Here is a 19,198-nt window from a genome sequence, read left to right on the forward strand (position 1 = left end):
GTGTGTACACATCCTAAGTTGCAGCGCTGTAACCCCCTCACCAGCGCTGCAACTTTGTAGTGTAGACAAGGCCTGAGAGACCTGCTGCCAAAGAGCCGGATGTGCCGCCCCTTTCCATTAGTATATAACAGGCCTCGCCAAACTGCAGCTCACAAGCTGCATGCGGCTCTTTGACAAGTCACCAGCGACTCACAGAGCTTGCAGATTCTGAGTAAGGTCAGAAATAATCATATCCTTCCCTTGGAGTGCTAAGTTGAGTTTGCAGATGCTGCATAATATCAGGGAAAAACATCAGATTCTGCATTCATTGCTCATCTTTCAGTTGTAGATAAGACTTTTCCTTTTCTTCAAAGAAAACACTAATAGGCAGAACAAGTTAAAGTTTCTGCAAAGAGACGTAGTGTCAAGAGATTTCAAATGGAACTACTGGAACTCCAGAAAGACTAGGCTCTAAAGGTGATGCATAAATCTCAGTCTACAACTGGAAGAAATTCCAGGAATGAAGTATCCTCAACTCAAGAAGACTAGTATGCGACTCATTTAAATTTTTGGCACAACATACTGTTGTGAATCACTGTACTTTGTGATGAAGTTCATAAAATCGAAACATCGAGCAGTCCTTACAAATCAACATCTGGCTGAGCTCCTCCGTACTGCCCTGACAGTGTATCAACCAGATTTCCAAAGACTTCCAACCAGGATGGAGACCCATGAGACATCTAGCTCTAGCAGTAATTAGCCATGATATAGTAAGTAGGATGTTTTTTAAAATGCATGTGTAAAGGTTGTGCGTGTCTTGCAGCTCTCGAATGTCTGAAGATTATCGTATGCAGCTCAGAGGGTCAGTAAGTTTGGCCATCTCCATTATATAACTTACTTGAACTGACTCTGGCTCATGCTATCACTGTCAATTATAGTCTTTGGGCCTGATTTTCATCTCACTTAACACCAGTTTCATATTAGTTATTACTATTTGTTATATAACTCCATTACCCTGAATGGGGTTACTCCACTTTAACTCCATTCTGATGGCCAAATTTTGCCCTCAATATTACTGTTAAGTTAAATTACAATTACCCACCAAGTATTTATTTAGGAAATGTAAAATACGGTGAATAGGTTTTATTTCTGTATAGTAAAGAAACAGATTGAAAACAATTATTTTTCACTAAAGGCAATTTTTAAATGAAAAATCTTGTAACCATAAATTAGAGCTGATCAAAATTTTTCAGTGTAGTCTGGGCCTGATTCTGCAGTCTTTATACAGGCAAAACTCATGGTAGCATCCCTCCTCCGCTAGACAAGACCTCCCAAAATCCCTAACACAGTGGGACAGAGTCAAAGATGTGAAGTAAGGGTGTGTTCCTTCTGCCACTGCAATTAATGGGAGTTCTGACATTGAAGTCAATGGACCAAGCTCTAAAGCTCTGCTGTGAGTGCTTTATGATAGCAAGCCTCAAATAAGGTACAAAGTGCAGTATCAAGTCCAGGAAGTAATTCAGTATATCCTGAAGTATATAATTCATGAGTCTTTCATCTACAGTCGATCTGGAAGAGTCCTCTAAAACCAGAATCTCAAAACGGCCTTTTTAATGAAAGACCAAATATAAATTTTATTCTTTAAACCCTTTTTTTTATGTAACCTTTCTGCCCCTCTGAGTTGGCAGCAACAAGGCCGGGTTCAGTATCCAGGGATTCCGTTTCAATAACACAATGCAAAACCGGCTCAAGCCCCTACCCAGTGACCTGGGATAATTATATACCAGCCCCCCCGGGTACCTCTAGGAGGCAATACGTCCCCACTCGCAAGCTCGGAGTCCGAGTGTAGCAAAATCCTTTTAATAAAGGAGGGAAACAATGTGGCATCACGTTGGAGAAACACCACAAACAGAATTATAGCACAAACCATAAGCAAAAAACCCACCACCAAGTACGTTTGGCAATGTCCTTTCCCTCTTAGGATCTTAAGTCCAATCACCCCAAAGTCCAACAACCCAAAGTCTCTGTTTCTGGTCAGTGCCACCCCAGAGTTCAAAAGTTTATCTGCAGAGTTTCTCCCCCATTCCCCCCCAGCCTGGGTGGAAATGGGGGGGGCGTACACAGGGTGTTAAGGGGCACCTTACGTGGGCAAGGGGCCAACTGCTCCACCTCTCTATGGAGTTCTGCTGCAGCCTTCACCACGACCAGCTCCACTCCACCAGCTGTGCCGCTCCTCCAGCCGACCCATGAGCTGCTCCAGCCGCCCCTGCAAACTGCTCCACTCCACTCATTGTTCCATGGGCTGCTCCAACGTGCTGCAAACTGCTCTGCCTCTCCATGGAGTTCTGCTGCAGCCTACGCCACAACCAGCTCCACTCCACTCCACCAGCTGTGCCGCTCCTCCAGCCAACCTGTGAGCCACTCCCACAAACCGCTCTGCTCACTGTTCTGTGGGCTGCTCCAACATGCTGCAAACTGCTCTGCTCTGCCAGCTGCTTAGCGATAGATCTTCAGGTTCCCCCACTAGTTAACACAGCACTCAGTGATCTCAGCTCAGTAAGCTTAGCTCTTTTAGTGATTTCAGCTTGTAGTAGGGGAGCCCAGGTACTGGTGCACTATTAGCCCAACATGAATTCAGCTCAGCAGTCTCTATATGAACTCCTAATGGATTCAAAATTAGCTCTGCTCTTCAACAGTGGAGAGAGGAGAATGTGCAGTTGGTGTTCCAGACCTTCAAAAAAAGGACCCATAAAACCAGGTACACACACCAGTCCCCAACCTCTCTCAATCCACTGTGTTTTGGCACCCATGTCCCTCGTCTAGCAAGCACCACCCACCTGATGGTGAGACATCTCTGTCACAAAGCAGTCCCACAGTTCCTCATCCACACAACCAGGGCGACAACACTCCACTCCTCCCGACCCAACAACAAAGAAACTGGGGATCCCAGAGCTGTCAAAGCAACCATCCCAGGTTGCCGCAGGCCACACCAAGCGGGGTGGGTGTGCCAATGCAAATATCTGAAATTCCCTTCCACACTTCCCACAATTCACCACCAGATGTCAGGGCAGAGCCCATCCTGACTCTGCTTACCTATAAAGCAGATTTTTTTTCTCTTAAAGTTGTTTTAGTTAAAAATCAGCCCAAGAAACACAGTTTTGTTCCAGTCAGATAGGACCTGATCCAGGATTTTCTATGGAAAACAATGTGAGTATGTATCAGTGAACTGAATTTGAGCAAGATCTAGCCTTAAATCTCAAGTATTACTTCATATGACAGAATGAAAGCTGTTTCTAGGTTATAAGGACCAAATCCTGGTCCCACTGAAATCCATGATAAAATTCCTATGTATTACAATGGGGCCAGACTTTTGCCCTAAATCCAGAATAATCTATGAAACCAAGAAAATGGAAAATCTTTATCTGCTAGTTTCTATATTTAAGAAATGATTAAATTTAAAGTGATCAACTACGGAAATATGTTTGCAGTCACAGTACTTTAGAGGAGGTTTTAGATCAGGGGTCAGCAACCTTTCAGAAGTGCCGAGTCTTCATTTATTCACTCTAATTTAAGGTTTCACTTGCCAGTAATACATTTTAATGTTTTTAAAAGGTCTCTTTCTATATGTCTATAATATATAACTAAACTATTGTTGTATGTAAAGTAAGTTAGATTTTTAAAATGTTTAAGAAGCTTCATTTAAAATTAAATTAAAATGCAGAGCCCCTCAGACTGGTGGCCAGGATCCGGGCAGTAAGAGTGCCACTGAAAATCAGCTTGCGGGTCGCCTTCGGCACACATGCCATAGGTTGCCTACCCCTGTTTTAGATCCATGCTGTCTTTTTCTGTGTTGAATTCTAGGTGAATTTCTAACATCAGGGGTGAAATCCTGTCTCCACTGAAGTAAAATGAGTTTTGCCATTGCCTAAAGGGGGTCAAGATTTCACCCTGTGTTTCCAGTTTGTGCTGTTGATTCTCCTTCCCTCCTGGGCTTTATTCTAGTACAATTATTATAATCCATGAGAGGACAAGAGAGTACTTTGCTAAATGCCAGAACATCACTTTCCATCCTCGGCTTAGCCTTCGACAAAAGAACGGGACACGAGGGAAAAATAAGAGACATTTCTTCTAAAATCAGAGGGGTGGCCGTGTTAGTCTGGATCTGCAAAAGCAGCAAAGAGTCCTGTGGCACCTTATAGACTAACAGACATATTGGAGCATGAGCTTTCGTCGTGCAGCCGATGAAGTGGGTATTCACCCACGAAAGCTCATGTTCCAATATGTCTGTTAGTCTATAAGGTGCCACAGGACTCTTTGCTATTTCCTCTAAAATGTTGTTTTGATTATCCCAAATAACCAAAGTGGTGACAAAATTTTGAAAACACTGTTTGTTCACTATTGCCTTGTTCTAAAACTCAATTCTGTAATATAAGCTATCCCTTGGCTTTTAAGGATGTATGAAGAGTAACAGTTCAACACATTTCACCATGCCTGCAACAGGAAAGGGTACAAGGGATAAATTCGGACAACAGTGGCAAAGCCATAAAACAACCCCCTGGGCAACAGACGTCATTAGAATCCATTCTGGAAATGAAAAAATAATAATTCATAGATACTAGTAATAGACTGTTTTTGAGCAATGCTGCTTTGTTTTTTCTCTTGGATTTAAGGAAATAGATGATGCTGTCGATATTTTTCTTCACAGTAACTCTTCAAAAGAGATGGCTAGGAGTAAGGAAATTGACATTCCCTAGAATTGCATACCATCAGACACATCTCGCTGCTCACCTAGAAGAATCTTCCAAGCAACCATGCAACCCCCGACAAAAGCAAGTCTCCACAGCGGAGAGGCAGAGCGGCTGCATTCCTACAGCCAGCAGATCATTCTCCCGTCCCTCCCATGCTGTTCTTGTGCCCAGCTCCTTTCTCTCCCACTCCCATGTCTCCTCTTATTCTTACACCCTGGCAAGGCGTCGCCACTGCCCCGCCACGCTCCAGCCTGCCTCTACCCATTTTCCTGCCCATGCCTCTGTCCGCCCCGTGTCCTGCTCCTTCTGCTGCCCCACACCTGTATGCTACTGTCTCTCTCCGCTCTTCTCCCTGCCTGCTCTTGATCCTTTCCCCCTTGCTGCCCCGCTCGGCAGCTCTTCCCCAGTGCAGTCAAACACCTTTTGGGGACCGAGGGGCAGGCAAAGGGCGTTCCCCAGACTAAGTAGCGAAGGTGCCGATCGCCCCCCCCCCGCCTCCCCCTCCTTGCATTGACGGACAGAGCCCAACCCCCTGCAGGGGGCCGCTCCCCTCCTTCTCCGGGGGCAGAGAAAAAAGCGACCCCAGGGAGTGACCGACGGGGGAGAGAACCTGGTCCACAACCGTGGGGCGCACGGTAACGGCGAGGGGAGGGGCTGGAGGAAGGTACCGAAGGGGGACGGGACAGGGGTAGAGAGCTCAGCTCCTGCACCCCGGGGCAGCCGCGCTGCTGCAAAGGGAAGGGGGGGAGGGGGCGGCTGGCGCTGACCAGCCTCTGAGACGGGCGCGCCCCTCCCCGCCCCGCGGGATAAAGGCACCGGCCCCTGGCGCTCGCTCGCACAGAACCTGGGGCAGCCGAGGCGGCGGCGGCGGAGCGAGCGGGGAGTGCGAGGGCAGGGTCCCGCCGGGCGGCACCATGCGCTCGGCCGCCAGCCGCGGGCCCTCGTGGGCAGCGCCCCCGGGCGGGAACGGCAGCCAGTGGCGGCCGGCGGCGGGGAGCAGCCCCAGCCCGGCGCCGGGCTCCGACGCCCCCAACGCGAGCCGCGCGGCCGGCTGGGACCCGTACGGGCGGGACGAGGAGCTGGCCAAGCTGGAGATCGCCGTGCTGGCGCTGACCTTCGCGGCGGCGCTGGTGGGCAACGGCCTCGTGCTGCTGGCGCTGCGCCGCACGGCCCGCAAGGCCTCCCGCATGCACCTCTTCATCCGCCACCTCAGCCTGGCCGACCTGGCCGTGGCCTTCTTCCAGGTGCTGCCGCAGCTGTGCTGGGACGTGACCTACCGCTTCCACGGGCCCGACGGGCTGTGCCGCGTGGTGAAGCACCTGCAGGTCTTCGGCATGTTCGCCTCGGCCTACCTGCTGGTGGCCATGACGGCCGACCGCTACGTGGCCGTGTGCCACCCGCTGCAGACCCTGCGCCAGCCCGCCCGCCGCGCGCACGCCATGGTGGCGGCCGCCTGGGCGCTCAGCCTGCTGCTCAGCACGCCGCAGTACTTCATCTTCTCCCTCAGCGAGGTGGAGCGCGGCTCGCAGGTCTACGACTGCTGGGCGCACTTCGTGCAGCCCTGGGGGGCCCGCGCCTACGTCACCTGGATCACCGCCGGCATCTTCGTGGCGCCCGTGCTGGTCCTGGCCACCTGCTACGGCTTCATCTGCGGCCACCTCTGGCGGAACATCCGCGGCAAGACCCGCCGGCGCGGGGAAGGGGGCGGCGGGGCCCGCCGCAAGCAGGGGGCGGCGGCAGCGGCTGTGCCCCCCGGCGGCGCCTTCCGCTGTGGGCTTCTGCCCACGCCGTGTGTCAGCAGCGTCGAGACCATCTCCCGGGCCAAGATCCGCACCGTCAAGATGACCTTCGTGATCGTCTCGGCGTACATCGTCTGCTGGGCGCCCTTCTTCACCGTCCAGATGTGGTCGGTCTGGGACCCGCAGTTCTCCTGGATCGGTAGGTGAAGGGAGGGGCTCTGGTTTACCTTGCTGCCATCCGGAGTGACTCCGCACTCACACCGGAGTAACTCAGAACAGATTCCGAGAGAGAGAGAGACGTAAAGTACTTCCCCTGCCTTCTGGTGTGTTGGGGGAGCCGAGGGGCGATCCAGACCAAGGATTAGCTCTTTAGATGATAATGGGGAAATCACCTTAGTTTCACTCAGAGCAGCAAACGCTGCCTTTTTTACAGTTAATAGTTTGCCCTTGATAGTTGCTATTATGATAGTGCCAGCTCTGACAAGGAAACCCTGCTGTTTCAGTTGTTCTTGAGGAACAATTTGGATAAAGGGGCTTTTGATTTTTAAGCAACTCTCCCCTGTAAAACAAATGTGGAGTTCTGCTGAAAAACTGATGGCATGATTTGTTTCCCCCTCAATTATTTCTTTAAGGAAACGTGTTGAATAAAAATCATCATGTGCCTAAAAAAGTTTCTAAAGTTTGTGTCTGGGAGGGGTATAAACCTAGAGCCTAGTCCTGCTTTCACTGAAGTCAATAACAGCAGAATCAGGCCCTTTAGAGATCTAGGGAAGATTCTACAGTATACCACAGCTAAATAACCTTGAGGGGCTAAATCGTACAGTACATGGACAAATACCCCTGACTTCCATGAGTGTGTTCCATGAATAATAACTGCAGAACTGGGTGCAATGCCTTGCTGTTTTGCTTGGATTAGATCAAAACACAATGCTCAATTGATATGAGCAAATCCTCTTAAACTCCATTCTATTACAAAGTAACTAGGGGTTTCTGGTTTTTGTTGTTTGTTTTGTTTTAAGTGATTGTTCTAAACCACTGATTCTCAAACGGGGTTGCAAACCCTCCGGAGCAGGGCCGGCTTTAGGCTGATTCGTCCGATTCCCTTTAGATGCCTTTTTTTATTCACCCTGCGGAAGTCTGCTCCGGGGGTCTTCGGCGGCATTTCAGTGATGGTGGGGGTCCGCTCCGGGGGTCTTAGGCAGTACTTCGGCAGTGGGAGGTCCGCTCCGGGTCTTCTGCAGGACCAAAGGACCCTGCCCGCCCCCCGCCAAAGTGCCACTGAAGCCCCGGTCTGCCGCTGGGTATTCAAATTGGGCTCCGCAGTTAATAAATCTGACCCTGCTTGGGAGGTTGCAACTTGGTTATGTGAGAAGTCGTGAGCCCTGATCCTGGCGTGCAGCTGTGAACTGCAAGCCCCGACAGCAACTGTGTGGGGCTGCGAGCCGTGACCCCAACCCTGGCCAGGAGCAAGGCTGCAAGCCCCGACACTGACCCCCACACGGGGCTGCGAGCCCTGACTCTGATCCTCCATGGGGCTGCAGGGCTCTGAGCCTAGACCCCAACCCTGGCCAGGAGCGGGGCTGCAGGGTAGTACTGGATTTACAGTGGTGCCATGCCCAAACTCAAAAGGGGTCCTGGTATGGCCCCGCTCTCTTTTGAGAGCAGCTGTCTCCTCTACACCCGCCCCGGCTCTTCTCCCCCACACTCCACTCAGCTGGCCAGCCCAGGGCTCCTCCCCACCCCATGACCCACAAGAGATCTGCTGTTGGCAACTGCCAATCAGCTATTTGGCATAGGCAGCAGCCCTCATCAGCTCTTTGGCGGGCTGCAGCTAATCAGTTGTTTGGCACTATTTCCCTGCCTATTAGCTGTTTTCCCTGCATTTGCTGAAGTTCCTAGCGGGCTCCACTTCCCACCGCAGGCAGGTGTGAGTCCTTTTAACTTTCAGGGCAGAGGGAGCTGGGCTAGGGGGACAAGCAGCCAGGGCACGGCAGCTTCTGTGCTAGCTGCGGAGGGGTGGGGGAGATGGGGTGTGGGCAGCTTCTTGGCTGGGGCTGGGGGGAGATGGGCGGGCAGCTTCTCGGCTGGCTGTTGGGGACTGCTGGGGGGAGTACGGGCTGTGGGGTTTCTTGAGGACTGAGCCAGCCATTCTCAGCCCACTCTAGTGTCTCCCCCAGGACCTGTGCCCCTCTCCAACCAGGATAAATGAGCTGCGGACCCCCTTAGTGCTGGGCAGGGGGACAAACCAAAGGACATAGCTCCTTTAAGAAAAGTTTGCCCTTGTGTTTGATGAGTGAACTTGGGCTGGGGCCAGCAGCTTGCCCCCTCCCTGTGCTCCCTCCAGGCAGTCAGGTGCGCCCAGCCGCAACCAAAGGTGAGAGGGACTTCACTGCAGCCCCAGCCCCAGGTGCAGATGAGCAGCCTCCCCTAGCCTGGCCCCTGCCAGTGCCTGGACGGACCCTTCCGATGCAGGCTCTGGGAGCTCCCAACCCTTACGGTTCTGACCCAGGTCCCAGGTCTCCGCATCCCTTTCCCTGTGCATGGAGGGACAGGAGGGGGCAACACACCACCAGTACTTCTATACACATCCTCTCTGTGGGCTCTTCTCCAGGGCTGGCTCTCATGCCTGGCAAAGTAACGGTTGACCAGCTCAAAGCTGTTTCCAACTCTTCCCCCTCCCTCCTACCCAGATCAAGCCTGCCTGAGTGCCTTTTCCTCCCAGAGAGGAAGTTTATCCCCCCGCACCCCAGCTCAGCATCCCCTCCTCCTCATATCAGGAAGGATTGATTTCCTTCTCCTGGATCCACACCCTGCCCCCCTTCAGCTCCCAGAGAATTCCTACCATTGCATCCACCCCACCCACCCCCCGTATCAGCTTCAAGTCAGGAGACGCTGCCTTGCTTCACCTTGGGACACTTCTGAGATCGTCTTGCATCAGGATGCTGGGCTGCAGCAGCCCGGAGGAGGAAGCAAACCCCCCACTCCACCCACCTTTGGCTATGATCCCACCAGGGGCTCCCCTCCCACAAAAGTTGCACTGTGGTGTGAGGGAGTCAGCGAGTGAGCTTCAAAGCAGGGGTGGGCTGCCATAATGGGGACGGGGAGGAGCTGGAGTGACACAGCAGCCACACAGCAAGATGAATGAATGGGATGTTTCTCTGTTGGGCTGTTGAATTAAATTTCTGTCTGTGTCAGGGTGGGCAGTTTCTGGGCTGGCCACAGGGGTGGGGCTGGAGGGAGACAGAGCTTCTTTGAGTGCGTGGGGGGGAGCGTCCACTAGACAGCCACCAGGAGAAGGAGAGCAGAGAGAGAAAGATGGGCAAAGGGACACAGGTGGAGAGCAAGAAGTGGGAAACATCGGAAGGGGAGATACCAGTGATAGACACACATTCAATAACTAGAATGAAAGTGTATAAATATGCTGAAAATAGCCTCCCCTCAAAACTGGTAGAGCACCCTCCAGCATACACACCTCGCCCATAAGGCAAGAGGGGGCAGAAAGGAGTGAGTGGCAGGTGGGAGGCATTTAGGAGTGGGGGTCAGCAGGCTGGAAGAATTCAGGGGGGTCTAGGGGGATGAGGCAGAGCAGGGCCAGGAAGAGGTTGAGTGGGGCTGGGGCCTTGGGGGAGGAGGCGGAGCTGGGATGGGGCACCCACCAGCAAAACCAAAAGTCAGCACCTGTGCCGTGACCCTTTCCTCCCGTCCACTGCTTGCTCTTCTTGGCCAGCTGAGGGCTCCTCTCTGCCCCTGGCAGAGAGGGGACTTCAGCCACTGCCGGTCTGGGCCAGTGACCATCCGTTTTGGGCTCTCTGGGGGCGGAGCACGCTTCTCCCTGTCGCTCTGTGGAAGTGGTGGGCTGGGGAAGTTGGTGGCTATCCCCCAACCCACCCATGCAAGGAAATGCCGCCTCCACCACAGGTGGCATCAGCGCCAGGTGGGTAGATCTGGATGGGACCCCAGGGGACAGGACTGTTCTGTGCTCCCGAGCATCAGCTTCCCTGCCCGCTAGCACTGTGCTGGGAGGGGGGATCCCTGCTCTGTTCTGGCTCAGCAGGGCCTGGGGGCAGGGCTTGAGGGCATGGGTCTGTGAGAAGGATGCTGGGATGTGAGGGGGTGGGAGGTGCTGGGGACTGGGGGAGGTTTGTGTGCTTTGGGGTGCTGGGCAGTGAGGGTCTGTTGGGGGGGTTGCTGTGCAGTTGTGGTGATGGGACTGTGGGGAAGGACACTGGACAGTGGAGGTGGGGGCAATCTGTGCATGTTGGACTGCTAGGAAGTGGCGAGGGGTCTGTGTGGGGTGCTGGGCAGTTGTGGTTGGGCTGAGGGGGGGGTGCGCTGGGTGGGGTAGTGATGTGCAGAGCGCTGTGCATTTGGGGGGTTGCTGGGCGTAGAGAGTTGGAGGGAGCGTTGGGAGTTGTGTGGCACGACATGAGCCCACCCCCATGGTTGAAGGGGTATGCTGGCAGCACAGGGCTGGGTGGGCCAGTGTGCATCTGGCCAGCCCCTCACTCTGGGGACTGACTTCCCTGCGCTATGTTCCATTACCTCCATGGGAGCCCACAAAAGATTTATCCGGCCCTGCTGTGGGGCTGCGAGCCCTGATCCCTGTGTGGGGCTGCAAGCCCCAACCCCGGCCAGGCGTGGTGTTGTGATCCCCAGCCCCAACCAGGAGAAGGGCTGTGAGCCCTGAGCTGGGATATCCAGGACGCTGTGAGCCCCGACCCCTCTACTGGGGTTGTCTGGCGAGGCCTGGCCATGTTGAGGGTTATCAGCCGGAAGCTCCGCTGGGTACAAGGTTGTTAACCCCCACCCCTGCCACACACAGGGTTGTCAGCCCCGAGCCCCGCCACCCACTGTGAGCCTGGCCAGGCACTTGGTTGTGAACCACCATCACCACTCAGAGCCCCAAGCTCCTCTAGCCCAGCTCCACCACCAACTCCACTCCACCTCTAGCTCTGCTCCATCTCCAAAGAAAGGGCACCAAATAGAAGTTTGCCATTTTTCCTGTGGCTGGCACTGGTACTGAGACAACATTAGAGGGCTTGATTCTTTAGCAGCTGAACAAGTACTTCATTAATTAACAGTCAGACACACAAGTGCGAACCTTCTCCTGAAAATAATGGCCACGTGTACTGCTAAAAAATGAAAGTATCTCGAGTCTTACATTAAACTTGGTTTTACCAGTATCATCATGGTGCTGAAAAACCACAATGCATCATTTGCTGTGAAGTTTTGTCTGCTGAATCAATGAAACCATGCAAACTGCAGTGACATCTTGAAACTAGACATCCTGAGCAAAAAAATCAAAATGTGGATTTTTTCAAACACAGAGAAGCAACATCAAAGAAGGCCAGGCTTGATGCTGAAGGAAGTTTCCAACAGCAAATGTCCTCAGTTGTGGAGGCTTCTTATGTTGTGTCACTACGAATTGCCTGTACCAAATCGCCGCATACAGTAGGTGAGAAGCTTACTCTGCCAGCATGCAAGGATGTTGTGGCACTTATGGTTGGCAATGATACTGCCAAAGAACGAAATATGCTTTCCATGTCTAATGATACTGTGAAACGCAGAATATGTGAGATATCTGAAGATATCAAAAAACAAGTTGTGCACAAAATTAAACATTCTGCTTTCAGTATGTTCAGCCTACAACTTGATGAAACTACTGATGTTACTCACGGTGCGCAACTGATAGCATTCGTACAGGATGTTAATGCTGGGGATGTTAAGGGTGAGTTCTTATTCTGTGAACAACTTGAAACAACCACAGGCCATTTTCAATAAAGTGAATGCTTTTTTCGAAAGCAATGGCATTGAGTGGAAAAATCTTTGTGGTGCCTGTACTGATGGTGCTCCAACAATAATGGGTGCACGGTCTGGCTTTCAGCAGAAGGTAACGTATGTCTCAACTAATGTGATTGTCACTCGTGGAATCCATCGTTAAGTCCTAGCTGCAAAGACATTGCCAATATGCCTTAATGCTGTGGTGGATGTTGTTATACGAGCAGTGAACTACATTAAAGCTCATGCTCTGAATAGTCATTTCTTTCGAGAGCTCCAGTGAAATGAGTGGTGAATACGAAGTTCTACTTTTACACACTCAAAGCTGATGGCTTTCTAGGAGATGCGCATTAAAGAACATTTTTATACTTTGGAGAGATGGCAGAGTTTTTCTTGTGAAAACAGAAACAAGAGCTGAACAAAATGTTCAGTGACAAGAAATGGCTTCTCTGCCTGGCATACCTAGTTGATATCTTTGGTGGCCTTAATGATCTCAATCTGTCACTTCAGGGAAAACATTCAACATTAATAGACCTGACTAATAAAATCAAAGCCTTCCAGATGACGTTGGATCTGTGGTGCAATAAGCTGGACGCAGACAGATACGGCATGTTTTGACACTTTCCTCATTCAGCGAGGAGGAGAAAGTTAACATTGATAGTACTCTCAAGTCAGCGATCAGTGAACATTTGAGAGCCCTTCATGAGGAGTTTTCACACTACTTCCCAGCACTACCAGAAGCACTTCATTCCATGGCGAAGAACCCTTTCATTGTGACAGTTACCTACTGACGATATTCATGCCCCGGAACAGTTTGTCGACATGATCAATGCTGGTGAAGTGAAAGCAAAATTCACATAGCTGCCTCCAAACTAGTTCTGGTGCTCAGTTGCAGGTGAATACCCACTGGTGTCTGAAATGGCCCTGAGAGTCCTTCTGCCATTTCCTACTACCTATGAATGCAAGAGTGGATTCTTCTGCCTTCTCACAATGAAGATGAAATCTCGAAACAGGCTTGATGTGAAGGATGACATCAGAGGCACCCTTTCTAAAACAACACCAAGAATAAAACTTTTTGTGTCAAATAAACACCATCATCCATCTCACTGATATTTTTTTGATTTTTTTTTTTTTTGGCTGCTTCAGGTCATTAATTGCTGTCAAGTATTAAAATAAAATTTTACTTAAAAATAACTTTTCCACTTATAATTAATTCGATACAAATGTGTTTTAGTTTTAATTTAAAAGCAGTGACAAACAGTAAATTCATTTTAAACAATAAGGTTAAAATTTAGTATTTAACATAAGGTTAAATGTAAACAATGTGTTTTTCATTTCTAAGGGGGGTTGCACTCAGAGGCTTGGTGTTCAAAAGGGGTCACCAATACAAAAAGTTTGAGAACCACTGCCCTAGAGTAACCAGGGAGGCTGCCAACCATCTTGTATGCCTGCTTGAAAGTTCTGTGATAACTTAAATGTTTGACTTGTAATACTTTTACCTTTCAAAAAACATAGAAAAAGAAGAGAATTTTGCACTTCCCAGGTTTTCACAGTGTGTCTGACACTTCAGCTATCTGTACACAGCTAAGGAAAATATCAAAGTATCATCAGCCTAAAAAATGTGCTAAGCTCAAATGTTTTACAATAGCTTTTAGAGATTATAAATTTGATGTTTGTAAACAATTAGCTCTCCTGGAAGGAAGCAGTCACATTTGCTTTCTGATTTAATAAAAGGTAAATGGTTGTGATTAAAATATTTGCTTAATTAATTTGAACAAACATAATTTAGTAAAATGTTTCCCCAAAATTCAGAACCCCAGGTGTGCTTTGTTTTGTTTTTAAATTAAAAAGTCTGTTCCAGAAGTAGCACAGTGAATTCATTTCGCCCTTGTTATGGATAACATTCCGGAAGTAATTTTCATTCATTATAAAGTACACATACATATATAGGTAAAGTGAAAGCTGGAAGCCTCAGACTTTAGATGATGATACTGTATTGTACTTTTATACTTCACTCTTTTGTACTTCAAATTCTCATTGACAATAGTGGGAACTTTGATTACACATGAAATGTGGGATTGAGCCCAAAATCACAATGCATAACGTAGTTGATCGAATATAAATAGAATTGAAGATTTGAAGCAGACTAATATAATTTTGATTTCAAAAGGGAGAGGGGAAACTTGTCAGGATATTTCACTGTGTTAAATAGAGAGATTAATATGAAGAGACATTCTAAAAATCTTGTAGAGCTATACCACAGTGACTATATTGCTGTGGAGACTTAATATTCATAAAGTGAAGCCACTTTTAATTGAACATACTAAGTACTTGAAAGAGTGACAATTTAAACTAGTAGAAGTAGGAGGATGAAGTTTTTCTATAACGAAGTTTACTTGAAGGAAAAAAACAGAGCATCTTTCTTTGCTCTCTAGCATTATGGATCTGATTCAAAGTCTTTCTATTGACTTCAATGGGCTTTGGATCAGGGCCTATATACATTTTGGAAGAAAAAACTTAGGGTGAAATCCTGGCCTTGCTGCAGCTAGTGTTTTGCCAGTGACATCAATTTCACTCTTACCTAATTGAATTCGGACTTCAGGTTTGGGATTTAAGGCTCCGGTCCAGCAAAACGCTCACTCGGAGGGTGTGTGTGTGGCTAATTTCACACTCCTGAGCAACATGAGTATTACCAACATAAGTAGTAGGGAATGCATAGCCTCAGTGTCAATGGGATTGCTGACACTTACAGGTTAACATGTGCTGAAGTGTTTTGCTGTATTGGGTTCTTAGATCCAAAACCGAAAGTCCTTAATCTTTACTCAGATAAAAGTTCAGTTGACTTCAGTCAGAGTTTTACCTGACTAAGGACTTCCTAATTGTGTCCTTAGGATGATTTGGAGGATCTGTCTGTACAATTGCTGAATTCTGGTCGATAGGAAGTGGTTACTATGAAAATCACTGTATCAGCTTTGTTGTATCCACTGTGGGCTAGAAGTGCTATGTCTCTTCCTCCTAGACCAGGTACCAGGCGGGTCATAGAACTCAAGGACCCTATTCAGCTGATAACAACTTGGAAGAATAGATGAGCTCTGGTCTAAAGGAGAAACAGTTTTACCTTCCCTCTCTGAGGGGAGGGGGAACTGGAAAAAATGGAAATTTACCAAGTGCAGAGCAGAGGAAGCCAGGTGACCAGTTAGACCTTTAAATAAAGACTTACAGGGGAGGAAGGAAGGGCATGGACAGCGTAGGTCAGAGGACTAGTCAAGGGGAGAATACTCCATATTTCAGCGTGCAAGTGACAGAAGGATGCTGGACAGTCCCTGACTCCAGCCCAAAGAACGAGTGGTGAGGAAACTGAGGAAGGGAAATGCATGTAGTTTATTATTTTTCTATGGATCTGTGTATTTCTCATATGATTAAGTGAAGAGCAACAGCACTGTCATAGTCTGGACTGTATGTCTGTATTATATGTTACACTTTCCACATGATGGCTCCTTGAAGAGGTAAACTAGAAGTCTCTCACCTTTGGTGAGATTATGGGAGAGGTGTGTGTAAGAGATGGGGGAGCCTGAGGAGTTCATACTGGTTACAGGAGCTGGGCAGGGTGCCATGAGATCCCAGCTCTCCAGATGGAGTGTAAGACAGAGAGTCTTCATTCTAACAATGTGCCTGGAGACCCCAAGACTGGGACAGTGCTTGAGTTTATAGCATCTGGGGATCCAGAGGCTGAATTCCCCCACAACAATCTGAAGAGCTGCCAATAGAGGGCGCCCAGCCAGACCAGTGGTTAATCAAATGGTTAATGAAGAAATTAACTGTATATTGGCAACGTTCCTTTACTTCTGCTACTAAAACAGTATACTTTTTTTTTTAAATAGATTCTGAAAACACTGTCATTACAGTCACTGCTCTGTTGGCCAGTCTAAACAGTTGTTGCAATCCCTGGATCTACATGTTCTTTAGCGGACACCTCCTGCAAGACTGTATACAGAGCTTCCCTTGCTGTCAAAAAATAAAACAAAAGCTGAATAAAGAAGATTCTGACAGCGTTAGCAAAAGACAGACTTCTTTTACCAATAACAGAAGCCCAACAAACAGTTTGGACACGTGGAGGGATTCACCCAGATCATTAAAGTCCATCAAATTCATCCCCATTCCAACCTGAGCCAGTTACACAGAAGAGACAGGTCTTCTTCAAGTGCAATAACAGCACTTGTGAGTATCACAGTGTGGCACTTTAAGCTTGTCAAGGCACTAGTCATCATGAAATGTACCATATTTGCTAAATAAACTATTTTGCACTGCTGTAAATTATTTTATGAAACATATTACTGACATACAAAGCAGTGAAATGTGGGCAGTTGCTCTGGAAAGAATACTAATGACCATTATTTTTCTAAAGTTAACTTTATTCATTTTTTGTTTATAAAATAATGCTTTGTTTGCATGGTTGTAATTTTAATTGAGATACTTCTTCAAAACAACAGAAGACTGGTAGTACAGATCCTCACCTAGTGTAAACTAGAGTAACTCCATGGCTCTTTAGTACAATGGCTATATTTTGCATTGATCCTCCATTGAAGTTACTGGAAAATCACAAGGTGTAAACCAGTTCATAATTTGGCCCTAATCCACAGTGGGAAATTGCTAGAAGAAATTCCAGTCTTACTGGGCAGCGAACATTCTGAATAGCTTGGTTAACCAGGCACATAAGAGTAACTGGAAATTTAACTATTCATATTGCTTTACCATTCAGCGCCACCATGAAATGAATTGAACCTGGCCAACATTTCTCATTGAGGGCCCAGTTGTGCAGTCTTTATGCTGGCAAATCTTCCATTGATGTCGGTGTCTAGGTATGGACTTCACGACTGGATTTTTGGGGCTTACTCCTGCTCCCACAGATATTGATGGATTTTTTTCATTAGATGCTGGATCAAGCACCTGCCTTTTAATTAAAAAGCAGAGACAGAGTGACAAAAACATTACAAGTCAAATCTGGTTTAAGCGTAGAAACTGCTCTTGTTTTGTTTACTTGGTAGGACAGCTAGGGCCCAATCCTTGCAATCCATAATTAGTCCTTACTTATGCAAACAGTCCCACTGAGTTCAGTGGAATGACACTATTGCCTAGCGGCTTCAGGGTCAAGCATTCCAAGATGTGAATTTCAGAGCTAATCTTACAGGTGTTCTGAGAACATGCAAGGATTGCAGCTTTTTGGCAAACCTAAATGAATTGCTCACTGAATGCAAAGATGTGAAGGGGCATTCATGTGACTACATAGACTTTAAGTGCATCATGGTTGCCAACTGAAGTGTGCTGACATCTAACCATAATTCATAATCATAACTACTCTTAAAATGTGCCAGTATCCCACTCCAGCTTATGCTTTGCTGTGTGTTATTCCTACAGAATCTGAATACTTTAGTAACACATTGTCCTGAAAGCTTGGTTTTGAAGCTCCTTGAACAATTTTTGCTGTTTGTTAGAAGTCCTCGGAATCTCTTAAAAGGACAACATTGAGGCTAGTGAGCCTAAAATGAGACCTATCATTTTAGTTTGGTTTTGCAGGCACAGCTGTCACACTGGTCTACCTGTCAGCTCCATTCTTTTGAGCACATCAGGTATGGAAGTTTTCAGTAATTTTGCTGGTGATATGCAGGACTCCTATTTGAATTTCTAGCTTGCTCTTGAGAATGAAGAGTCAAGCAGAGTGGAAGAGCTGTGGTATATTTATAAATATACTTGCATCACATGCATGCTTATACCTATGATCAGAAACAAACTCCCTCCATTTCTTGTTGGTAGGATTTGGGATTTAACACGATTGGAACCCTAGTTATTGCTTGGCTAGTTAAATATTGGGCATGTCGACCCTAAATATGCTTTTCATTCAGAGCAATATTGGGCCCAATATCCCTCTAAGAATCCAATGGGGAAATAGTAGAAAAAATTGGAACTACATTCTAATTAGGCTATATTCTGCCTCCATCGTACTAATAGAGCTTCCATCCATTTCAGTAATAGTTTTGTGCAAAGAATGAGGGCAGACTATGTCCTGACAGAGAGAAGAGTGATTTCATGCATTGCTAGCCCCATAGAAAATGATAGCTATTTCTTCAAGAACAAAAATATGGGGGGAAAAGCACAGAGCATTAAAATGGTACACTGTACTTTTTATGGGGGTTTTTATGTGCATTTATAACTCTAAAGGGCCAAAGTTTTAACACAAATGTACATAAAACATATAGATATGAGTAAATGTATGTGAACCTGTTGGTAAAATTTAGTCCATATCTATAGATGTATGTATTGGGGGACCGTGTGTGTGTGTAAAATGTTTATATACACGCAGTGTATACTGCATAAGCATCAAATACATATTTAGGTTGCATGTCTCATATGAAGATGCTATTCTTTGACTAATTTTATGTTTTTATTATTATTACTATCTTTGTACAGGACATCTATGCAACTAGGTGTGCTTATAGTATTTTTATCAAAGGTTATTAGCCTGAATTTTTCTATAATATACATTAAAATAGACAAGACAAGTAAAAATTCTGAAATAATCTTAATGGAAGAAGTTGGGCAATGAAATATAAACAAATTATGGCTCAAAATGTTAGCAGAGTCTTTATGCGACAAAATCTATGCCTAAATTTTGGTGATTTCCCATGCAGCTGTATTTCATAAGTGCTATGTAGTTCTTGTGACTGATTTGGTTAAACTGCATAGGACAGTATTAGAGATTCCAAACATTTTGTAATTATTACTTTGAATTTCTTCTTTTGCTTAAAAACATTTTTTTCAAAGTGAAAATTAACGTGTTCTTCTGTACAGATACAAAAGTGCTTCTATATAGTTGGTTGCAGTTAATGGTAGGGTAAGATTTTCATGTGCTAATGAACAATTTCTTCTTCTTCCTGTTTTCAACTAATGATGAAATAA

The 19,198-nt window shown here is 47.3% G+C and overlaps 1 protein-coding gene across 1 annotated transcript; it reads left to right on the plus strand.

Annotated features, from left to right (window-relative positions):
* Positions 1-5,641: 5,641 nt before the first annotated feature.
* AVPR1A (arginine vasopressin receptor 1A) lies at positions 5,642-18,608 on the plus strand. The gene is made up of 2 exons (XM_030554156.1): positions 5,642-6,665; positions 16,126-18,608. Exons 1-2 carry the CDS (start codon positions 5,642-5,644, stop codon positions 16,410-16,412), a joined length of 1,311 nt encoding a protein of 436 aa, XP_030410016.1. The 3' UTR covers positions 16,413-18,608.
* The last annotated feature ends 590 nt before the right edge of the window (positions 18,609-19,198 follow it).

Source organism: Gopherus evgoodei, chromosome 1, assembly GCF_007399415.2.
Source record: "Gopherus evgoodei ecotype Sinaloan lineage chromosome 1, rGopEvg1_v1.p, whole genome shotgun sequence".
Classification (NCBI taxonomy): domain Eukaryota; kingdom Metazoa; phylum Chordata; order Testudines; family Testudinidae; genus Gopherus; species Gopherus evgoodei.